Below are 11,250 nucleotides of genomic sequence, written 5' to 3' on the forward strand. Positions count from 1 at the left end.
AATTAGTTAAATTCAAATCGGTGTAGAGCCAGTCAAACATTGAGACGTCATCACAGCCAATCAAACATCGAGACGTCATCAGTTGTCGCAGGCCCCCGAGCCGTTCTGACACCCCGAGTAGATGTGGTACCTACACCGGATCCGGCCCTCCTCCACATTTGGCCTGACCCCCCAAACTGTTTGAGCTAAATTAGACATTTTTTCATTTTTTTAAGCTAATTTAGAGTTTAGCTAATATTTCAGCTACATGATAGCTATTTTGGCTAATTAGGCTTTATTCCTTTTTTTAGGCAAATTTTGATTTTAGCTATTATTTTAGCTTTATGTTAGCTACTTTGACTAAATTAGACCTTTTCCAGTTTTTTAGGCTAATTTTGAGTTTAGCTTATACTTCAGCTAAATGCTAGCTGTTTGGCATATTTATATTTTTTTCAGTTTTTAGGTTAATTTTGAGTTTAGCTGATATTTCAGCTACATGATAGCTATTTTGGCTAATTTAGGCTTTTTTCAGTTTCGTGGCAAATTTGGAGTTTAGCTAATATTTTAGCTTTATGCTAGCTGTTTTTGCTAAATTAGACATTTTTTTCAGTTTTTGGGATAATTTGTCATTTAGCTAATATTTCAGTTATATGGTAGCTGTTTTGGATAATTTATGGTTTTTCGGTTTTGTTGGCTAATTTGGAGTTTAGCTATTATTTTAGCTGGATGCTAACTAATTTGGCTAAATCAGACATTTTCCCCTTTTTAAGGCTAATTTGGAGTTTAGTTTATACTTCAGCTAAATGCTAGCTGTTTTGGCTAATTTAGGCTGGATTTCAGTTTTTTTAAGCTAATTTGGCACTTCACTATTATATTAATAGCTATCAGCTTCAGCATTTTCAGCTATCAGATTCAGTGGTTTCAGCTATCAATTTAAGCCTCTTCAGCTATTAATCTATCGCAGGTCATGCTTTATATCTAGTTTTTAAAATGTTTTACCAATATTTTTTCAGTTGAAATTACAGAATTTAATTATTTTAAATTTGGCTATATACTATTGTTACACTTTTTCTGTTAGCCCTTGTGGATGTGGACGTGATGCAGATCGGCCCAAAAAGGTCATTTCTATCTGCAGATGCCCCCCCCCCCTCCAAACCCAGAGCATATATGAGCATGAGACTGTTTTCCAAAGCAACCCTGGCAGTGACCCGAGTCCTTTATCTCTTCCTCTCATCTTTCCACACCTGCTTTTGCTCATTTCAGAAGATGAAGATCGGCAGAAGACAATCCAGCGTCTGTGTTGATGTAACAGATGAGATGTCTGAAAACATCCCGACCGGGCCGGTCTGCGGGAGAACCGCGAGGGTCCAGACTCTGTAAGCCCTAATCCCCAGTACCTGCTGTCCCTCCTGGCTTAAACAGATAGATTACACCCTTCTCCATTCTTTGATATCTTCCTCCCCATGTAATTGCCCCTCGTCTTCTCTGCAGCCTCCTACCCTTTCCTTTTTGCCCCCTCTTTTCCCAGGACATCCGGAAAGGGAAACCACAATAACATTTCACCAGAGACTCAGTCAATATTATTCCTCGACATCTTCAAAGCAGGACAGAGGATATTGGAGCCTAGGCGAGAGATGGGTGGAGGTAACGGTCGGTGTGTGTGTTGGTGTGTGTTGGTGTGTGTTGGTGTGTGTGCGTGTTGGTGTGTGTTCACAGAAACAACAGAAATACACACTCAGAATGAGTGTGGGCTTTGTTTCCAGACTCACAGATGCTCCTGGAAATGCTGCAAAAGAATCTACTCCTTTATGTTCCACTTATTTTTAATTACGGACGTCAAATATATATTTGTTGCTTTTAAGTACACAGATCTCAGCTTTTATTTACACCACTAGGGGTCCCTGTGTGCACAACAAACAGACCAGTCTGACCACTACAGGGGTCAGCTGCAGGTTACCGTTCAGGATACAAAGCGATGACTTCTTTATACTCTAGAAGAGTCTAGAAATGAGTTTGTGGTTGAGGCAGTAAGTATGAGGGATGGAGGTATAGTTTAAAGTCCCCCTCCAATGAAAATCCTGTTTTTTCAGTTTTTAACAAGTATGTTATGAAAGAGAACAAATGTAATAAGAAATCATCGTTTGAAATATAGAAAAATATCAAGAAAATAATGACGATTATTAAGAAAACTGTTGAGCAAGAATGATTATTCTGACCAATAGAATGACAGCTGTTTATTTCTATATTAATAAATATAAGACTTTGGCTTTTTGGAGCCACTTCCTGTTTGGAACGCTAAGGGGGAGGAGTCACTCAGTTCAATTCTCAAATACAGTCAACAGTATCGACGATGATAAAAATATCCTCCAATTTTGTTCTTATTTTTTCCCTTCTGTGACTAATGGGGGACAGCAAGTCTTCAAACGGGGTCACAGAGACAGAAGTACCGCTGAGAGCGCCGTCATTCAGACGCAGGTGAGCGACGGTGAAGCTCGTCATACCGGGAGAGTCTCTGAATGATCTCATGAACCCAGACATGCTGGAGATGTGATTACGAATGCTTTTGTAGAAAATAAACCTGATCTCTCAACATCATCCGTGTCTTCCGTGCATAAACTCTACGTCCAGATATACAGTCAATGCTTCCACGTGGCCAAAAACGTTTGACAGTAGCTCCTCCCACATGTCAGCATCAAATTCATGAAAAATATATGTTATTTGTAGAGCTGGACATTTGACAGATCAGAACCACACGGCTGGACGTTACTGATATTACTGGACGCTTTTATGTAACAGTGGTGAAGATTTACGCCAGCGAGACACTATCATAAGCCAACAGGGGCGGAGCTACACAGCTCCAAAAGCCACGCCCCCTTAGAGGAGATTTTGGAAACAGAGGCTCCAAATCAACATGAAAAATGGCTTTTTAAGACATTTAGATTGTGGTATTTTAGTTAAAACTTTATTGTCATAATTTAAACACTACTGGAAACATTTTTCTAAATTAAAAAAATAGTCATAGGGGGTCTTTAAAGGCTCCAGCATTTCTCCAACCCTGGTGGGGAAGCTTTAACTTTAAAGTGGTCTCGTCCCACATGCATGTGCACCCTGCTGTAAGCGCTGGCTTCTGTCCAGGAATCTCCTGCAGCCGGCGGCTCATGAGCTCTCTTTAAACTGGCCAAGAATGTGAAAAGCTCCTTCAAAGAGAAGCCTTCTGGGGGGTGTGGCTAAAGCAGGTACCTGAGACCACAGGTGGCCGTGTTGGGTCACACAGAGCAGAAAACTGAAAGCCCACACCTGTCTCTGAGCAAAAAAGGTAGATGCATCTCAAACACTGGAATTAAAAGCATCAAAGGAGATTTAATTTTCTGGTTTTTGAGGTATTTCGATTGCAGAAGCGTCAGAGTTTCATGAAAGTTTCCAGCTGAACCGTCAGACGTTTGAATAATAAACACGGCGGACTGTCAGAGCGACAGAAGTGGACCTGAAGTGGCGAGAAGAGGCGCGGGGAGGAGGGGACAAAGAGCTGCTTGTCTGCCACCCGCCTGCATGGAAGCGCTCGTTTGAGGGGGACACCCGCGATAAATCCCCCCGACTTAACTCTGTCACACCGTCTGCCACTCAGAACACACGTGTCAAAGTCAAGGCCCGGGGGCCGGATCCGGCCCTCCGAGTGATTCTATCCGGCCCTCCAGATCATTTTATTATTATTAATGACCCGATGTTATCTTGTGCTCATTTCTAACTTGTATAATTTTGACAAAATATATTTTCATGGAGAGTAAAATATTGAAAGTTATTTAAGGTTTAAGTTGATTTATTCTGGAATAATATTCCTGACTTTTTATTATTCATCATTATCTTAAAAAGTTACAGTTTTAAAGTTTTAAAAACTGGTATTCTGTTAGCTTTTTGGACTATTTTGGTATTTATTAAGATTATTTAGGCTATTTTGGAGTTTAGCTAATATTTCAATATTTTTTTGTGGCTATTTTAGACTTTAGCTAATGTTTAAATGCTAGCTGTTTTAGCCCAGTTGGGATTTTTTTTCAATACTATTTTGGACTTTTGCTAATATTTCAGCTACATGCTAGTTGTTTTGGCAAGCTTAGGCTTTGGAGTTGGAGTTGGCCAATTTTGGCTTTTTTTAAAGTTTTATTTATTTATTTATTTATTTTGCAATTTCAGACTTTTGCTAATGTTTAAATGCTAGCTGTTTTGGCTCATGTAGGATTTTTTTAGGGTTTGGGGGTATTTTGAAGTTTAGCTAATATTTCAGCTACATGCTAGCTGTTTTGGCTAGTTTAGGGTTTTTTATAAAGTTCTTTAAGGCTGTTTTGGAGTTGAGATAATATTTACATGCTAGCTGTTTTGGCCAATATAGGCTTTTTATAGCTTTTTTTTTGTTGCAATTTCAGTCTTTTGCTAAAATTGAAATGTTAGCTGTTTTGGCTCATATAGGATTTATTTTTATAGTTTTTTGGATATTTTTAGGTTTACCTAAAACTTCAGCTGCATGCTACCTGCTTTGGCTAGTTTAGGCTTTTTAGGTTTCATTTTTTGTTGTCCACTTTAAGACTTTAGCTAATATTTAAATGCTAGCTATTTTGGCTCAGGATTTTTTTCTTTGGGCTGCTGTGCGCTTTAGCAAATATTGCAGCTAAGTGACAGTTGTTTTGGCTAATTTAGGCTTTTTGAAGTCTTTTAGGTTATCTATTTTTCAGCTACATGCTAGCTGTTTGGCTAACCTACAACATTTTTTTCTCTTTTTTTAGGCTAGTTTGGCATTTAGCTAATATTGTATCTTCAGCTTCAGCATTTTTAACTATCAATCTCAGCATCTTCAGTGGCCAAATTCATCTTACAGTATTCCATTATCACAGGTAATTCTATATATCTAGTTCATAATTATGTTAAAAAGTTACCATTTTAAAAATGTAGTTTTAGAGTGTTTAATAAATGTTTATCCTGTTCGTCCCGAACAGGATAAAGTTTTGGATTTTGACCCCTTGTGTGATTGAGTTTGACACCCCTGACTTAGACAATAACGGAGGTCACAGCAGGAAGTGGAGGGCTGACATCAACTCCTGCGGGGGGTTACTTTCTCTCCGCTCTTGCTTTTTTTTTTTTTTGGTCCCAATTTCTACCTTTAAAGAACAGAGCATGACGTAACAAATATTTCTCTTTAATCTAAACATGATATTTGTGGTCATTAATCATGCTGGTCCAAGCCCCAGCGAGGTCCTTTCATAACGATTCTTTAAACAGAGATGAATGCGGTCCTTCGGAGGAGGAAGCATGTGACAGCCTTTGAAATATCGTTCATTTACGTTCTCCAAATGACTTTGCTGAAAATTGGGTAAAACAACCTTCTGGGCTGCCAGCATGAGGATGCAGCCACATTTGAAATCCAGACGTTACCTCATTTTCCTTTCAATCAAAGAGGTCGCGCATGGATCGGAGAATAAAAGACTAATTTAAATGATGTGTTAAAGTTTCCATTTTCTGATCGCCTTTTGTTCTTTTTTTAAAAGCATTTGTGGTCTTTTTACTATGATTTTGTGTGTATGTTTGTCTTGCTTTTGCCTTTTTGCTAAGCACTTTAAGTCAGTTGGAACAGAGCTCTAAATAAAAATACAAATAAAGTCTGATTTGAATTAGCTAAAATAAAAAATAAAAAATTCGTTTTTGAGGACGTCATTTTTGCAAAGCGGCATCATAAATTCACCTCTGAGTAAGCCTGACCTGTTTTCCCATCATCCCTTTGTTTACAAGCTCTCACACCCTAACTGTCATAGAATAGACTGAAAATGTTTTTTTGTCTTACTTCTGGTTGTTAAAATTAGAAAATGTTTTATGTTAAACACTTTAGGTTATTTAAATCAAAAAAGTGTCATACAAAGAAAGTTTGATTTGATTTAACTAAAATGAATAAAAAAAGTCACTCTCTAGGACATAGTTTCTGCAGAGCAGCATCATAAATTCTCCTTTGAGTAAGCCTGCTCTGACTTCCCATTATCCCTATGGTTCCCCCACTAGCTTACAGCCCCTCACACTCCTAAGTGACGTAGAACTCTCGTTTTCTGAGGGGTTTGTATCTTTCCTTCTCACACGATTCAATCTCGATACATGATCCACCAATTTATACATAAAGGATTCAACTAAGTTTTTGGTGATACGATGAAGTCCAATTCTTTTGTGAAAAATCCTAAAATTGAGATATTTCTTATTCATATGGTATTTAAAGCTATAAATGATCCTAATTATTTGGGTATTGGTGCAGAAGCCACTTGAGAGAACGAAAAGGAGAAACTTGTATAACTCGGGGAAACTCCACGTCTGTTCCTTGAGAGAGACAGTGGTCCAAAATGTCCTGAAATGAGTCAAAGATCGGATTAGAGTTGAACTGTGCTCATGGTCCTGAAAAACTTTATCCGATTGTAACACACACCACACGTTCGACCGGAATAAATCCTTCTGAGATGTGCAGAAGTATCTAAAATACTGGAAACGGATGTAGAAGAGGAAGCAGCGAGGAGTTAAGCTCCAGAACCTCCTCTGAGCTCCACACCGTCTATACATGACGTGAAGCCCAGATCAGGTCAATCATCGATATAACCCACTTATCTCGATCAGAAGGAACTTTTGATTTGAATGAGTCTGAGTATTCCGACTGGCGTGTTTACATGACGTATTTTTATTCTGATCTGCCGTTTATTCCAATTACTTGTGTCCATGTAAACACAGTCATTGGTTCGTTCCAGCGCGCCAAACTAATCCTCTGTATGACCTAAATTATTGAGTGTGAAACTTTATTAAGTATTGTTAATCTGACAGTTTGTTATTTGTTCATTTTGTTGAGCTTAATTTTCTCCAAATAAAAGACTGGGGCGCAACAAAACGGCAGTTTTAAACCAGATTGCAACTCAGAAAAGAAAAAAACCAAACAAAGATGGATTTATTTGTCTGCAAGTGGGAGAGTGATGAGACTATCTACATCACATGTGTCAAAGTCGAGGTCCGAGGGCCAATATAGATTTTTATGGAGAGTAAAATATTAAAAGTTATTTAAGGTTTAAGTTGATTCATTCTGGAATAATATCCCTATTATTCATAATTATGTTATAAAGTTACGGTTTTAAAGTTTTAAAATTGGCATTCTGCTAAATTTTTGGACTATTTTGGCATTTATTAAGATTTTTTTAGGGTTTTTTGGAGTTTAGCTAATATTTCAGCTACATGCTAGCTGTGTTCGCTCTTTTAGGACATTTTAAAAAAAGTATTTTTGGCTGTTTTGGAGCTAAGCTAATATTTACACGCTAGCTGTTTTGGCTAATTTAGTTTTTTTCCATTTTTACAGGATATTCTGAAGTCTAGCTATTTTTTCAGATACAAGTTAAGTGTTTTGACTATTTTTCAGTTTTTTAGGCTTATTTTGCTAACATTTAAGCTACAATCTTGCTGTTTTGGCAAATTTTGGCTTTTTAAAAAAGTTTTTCAGGCTGTTTTGGAGCTAAGCTAATATTTACATGCATGCTGTTTTGGTTAATTTAGTTTTTTTCTAGTTTTTTTTAGGATATTGTGATTTTTTCAGTTAGATGCTAAGTGTTTTGGCTAAGTTTAGATATATATATATATATATATATATATATATTATTTTCATTTTAATTTGGCATTTAGCTAATATTTTAGCTGGCTATCACCTTCAGTGTTTTCAGCTATCAATTTCAGCATCTTCAGCAGCCAAATTCAGCTTCCAGCATCCACACTAGCATTATCACAGGTAATGCTATATATCTAGTTCATAGTTATGTTAAAGGTTACAGTTTCAAAGTTTTAAAATGTAGTTTCAGAGTGTTCAGTAAATGTTTATCCTGTTCAACCTAAAGTGTGTTTTGTGGCTGAGTTTGACACTCCGACCTACACAGCTAAAGGTCTTTCATGCAGCTTTTTCTTATTCTTTTTTGCCAACTTAGTTATTTAAGTAAATAAATACGTTTAAGTGGTTATCTTTATTTATGTGCCCCTACATCAGAAAACTGCCACAAGAACATGTAAAAAAAACACCAAAAACACATTTTTAATGTTGAATTCCTTCTACATCTTGAAGCAGCAGAAGTTCTCCAGAAGTTTCCGCTCTTCTTGCACCAGAAGAAAAATCCATTTATTATATAAAAAAGTGTCATAACTAAAACAGTCCGACTCAAAGAGAAGTTAATAAAAACATTTCCCGCCCCCGCGGCTCTTCTGCGTCTGTCTTTGGGGGCTTTCCTCACGCGAACCTGTCATCTCCATCTCAACCTGCTCCTCTGGAGGGCGGCTTGGATGAGTGCGCGCGCTTAGTGTTTTCACATGGGGAGGGGGGGGTCTCATAACGTCCCACCTCTCTCCCGCCCAGTCAACAAACTTGCTGAGCGCACGAGCTCTCCAAAGAGTTCGGATCTCGTGCGTCAGGAGCGCGCATGCAGGGCCGGAGGGAGTCACCAAAAGTTGCAAACCGAAGCGAGTCAGAGGCGGGATGGTCCTCCGGTCGGGCCGCACCGGCGGGGTGTCGCTGCACTCTGAGGGCCAGTGAGGACGAACGTTCGGGCGGACAAGAGGCTGTCACGCGCGCACCGACACTCTGAAAGCATGCGCGTCCCGCCGGGACTCGGCTGCGTCCTGCTCAGCCTCCTCCTGCAGGCGGCGGCGCCCTGGAGTCCGGAGCGACCGGACGGACCGAGGCAGTGCGACGCGCCAAAGGCGGTGAGTCTCCACCGGCATGGAACGCACTGTGAGCACATGCCGCAGAGAGGTGGCGCACACAGCTGCGACATTTGACTAAACCAGGTAACCTTGAACAGTAGAAGAGCCATTTGGAGCCGCAGAGTCTTATTTTAGGCTTTAAGAAATTTGCATTCATGACATTTTGTTTTTTAATAATTATGTCATTTTTGTCACAAACAAAAGCAAAATTATAAAAAGACCCTAGCATCTCTCAAAGTGTGATTTTTAAAAAAACTTATTTTCAAAATAAGAGCTGCTCTGCGTCAAACAGGATCATCTCAGAGCAGCTAGAAACCAGTGTCGTTTAGCAGAAGATAATTTGAGCTTTTAACCCATAAAATGTCAAACGTTTTACCAAAGTTTTGCTTTTCATATAAAATCTGTTTATTCTGGAGGTAGAGTTGAACAAACAAGACGTCTTCAGGTCAACAGGATGTAAAAACCTTCATATCATCTCTGTGAACCTCAGACATCAATTTATACATTTAACTAATCTAAATTAAATAAATGCTAATTAAGTAATTGACTTTAAAAATATATTTAATTTTGATTTTATTTATTTTTGTTCCTTTTCTCCCTCTTTGTCCTCTTCAGTCTTACACTGCTGGGTTTGGTTATTTTAGTTTGGGGTTGGTAGTCTTAGTTTGCAGGCTTTGTTTATTTGTTTTCTTCTGGTTATGGGAGCTGCTGACTCCAACGGTCGACATGACTGGGTCAGGAGTCTCCATGATTATTTTATGTTTGTCTAAGAGATAAAAGAGCCACATGAGGATCTGAAGCGGCAGGTTGCAGAGCCCTGATCCAAACTGTGGAGAAAATCCACTTTTTGGGGGACACATTTGGACTTGTGCGCGCAAAAAATGTCAACTTTCCTCCCATTCAGAATAAAATCTTAGTCTTGAGAAAACTGTCAGGTTTATAGCTTAATATTAATAATAACTGAACTTTTTTCTGCGCTCCTCTGTCGGGGCCCGACCAAAGCGCGCGGTTGTCTAGACGCGCTCTCCAACTTTATGGCTGTTTATGTGAACGTGTGGAACACCCGCGGGTCTTGACTCCATTTGGAAAAGTTTCACTGACCTCCAGAATCGGTCACGTTTCAGCGCAGCGCGCGCCTTTTCAAACGCAGCTTGGGGTTATTTTGGGGGGGTAAATCAGAGTCGTCCAGTGGAGCGCAGCAGCGCGCGGTGCAGAGACACTCCAGACACGCGCGCAGGGAAGCTGTGTGCGCTATAGCTGCAGAACTGGAGGATTTAGATGAAAGTTCCCGCCATCCGTTTAATGTAGTTCTGCAGGGAAGTCTTCGCGCTCCTTCCCTCCTTCTTTCGTGTGATTTCTATGCGTCATTCCGGGGGTCTCTGGCTTACATTAGGAGTAATTACGCACATAAACGCGCCCGGCGCGCGCAGGTCTCCGGTCTGCGCAGCCTCAGTACAGCGGATCTCCAGTCCAGTCAATAAGTAAAGTTGACCCGACGGTGGTTTCCAAAAGTCATCATCAATCTCCAGAGACCTAAACGTAGATATCGTTTGAAACTTTCTGGAAAAGTGACAAATAATTCCTTCAGTCAGTTTTAGTTCTGTACATCCAGGCGCTGATATCAAACCTTTAGTTACTATTTTTGGTTCCGATTTATTTTTAAAGTGCGTTCATGCAAATATTTATTACTTCAAATGGCCAGGACATTTTCATTTTTGAACTAAGTTTAAAATGTGCAGTTCAGTTTGAACTCAGAGCTTAAAAAAACAAGTTTTATGAATTTATTTTAACAAATTCTTATGACATTGTCATGAAATGTAAAGAAATGTGTCATCGTCTCCTCTTCCTCGAACATTGATTGTGAAATTCACAAAATAAAAAAAGAAAAGCAAGTTTTTTTCATTTTTTAATAGCGGTGTTAATCATTTTCCTTCAAATATTTCCATCTTACGTTTTGTTTTTGTTCATAAAAACAGATGCATTCATCTCCCAGACAGCATAGAAGATTTTTAATATTTATCAGTTAAAGATGAATTCTACATGCAAACCTTAAATTCAGTCCCACTCCGATCACCGTTTGAGGAGAGCTCTTTGTTTACATGGTTTCCAGCTAGCTTACAGCCCCCACAGTTACTGGTAACACAAAAATGATGAGAAATAGTGAAGATATTCAGCCGTAGAGTTTAGATCCAGACCAGGAAAGCAAAGACGTTCATAGATCTGCTCGTCTATAAGTGGGTGCATCAGAAAGGGGCGGAGCATGGAGTTTGTGGCCCCACCCATCATATTTTCTATCTTTTTCTAAATACATTTTGCTCCAGATTCACAACGATTTAAATAAAAACATTGATGAGAACATGTTAACACTAAAATCCCTGGAACTTTCAGCTTCTGCTGCAATGCCCCCCTCCCCTTCTCAAAGTGGTGTTGTGGTGATCACCTTAAACCATCAACAATGACTTCCTGTTTTCACATTGCAGATTGTCCGGTTAAAATGTTATGGCTGCGGACTCACATTCAGAAGGT

At 39.2% G+C, this 11,250-nt stretch overlaps 2 protein-coding genes across 4 annotated transcripts in view; one reads left to right on the forward strand and one right to left on the reverse strand.

The window, feature by feature from the left end:
• Positions 1-11,250, reverse strand: part of scyl3 (SCY1-like, kinase-like 3) — a 113,424-nt gene that overhangs the window by 43,076 nt on the left and 59,098 nt on the right. The gene's annotated exons all lie outside the window — the stretch shown is intronic.
• Positions 8,406-11,250, forward strand: part of trabd2b (TraB domain containing 2B) — an 84,409-nt gene continuing 81,564 nt past the window's right edge. The window contains exon 1 of one of the 2 annotated variants that reach the window (XM_024278290.2): positions 8,406-8,724. In XM_024278290.2, the coding sequence (XP_024134058.1) occupies positions 8,611-8,724 (114 nt within the window). In that variant the 5' untranslated portion in view covers positions 8,406-8,610. The remainder of the gene's footprint in view (positions 8,725-11,250) is intronic. The other variant, XM_024278289.2, reaches the window with a different exon arrangement.

The sequence above is a fragment of the Oryzias melastigma genome, linkage group LG4 (genome assembly GCF_002922805.2).
Source record: "Oryzias melastigma strain HK-1 linkage group LG4, ASM292280v2, whole genome shotgun sequence".
Lineage (NCBI taxonomy): Eukaryota > Metazoa > Chordata > Actinopteri > Beloniformes > Adrianichthyidae > Oryzias > Oryzias melastigma.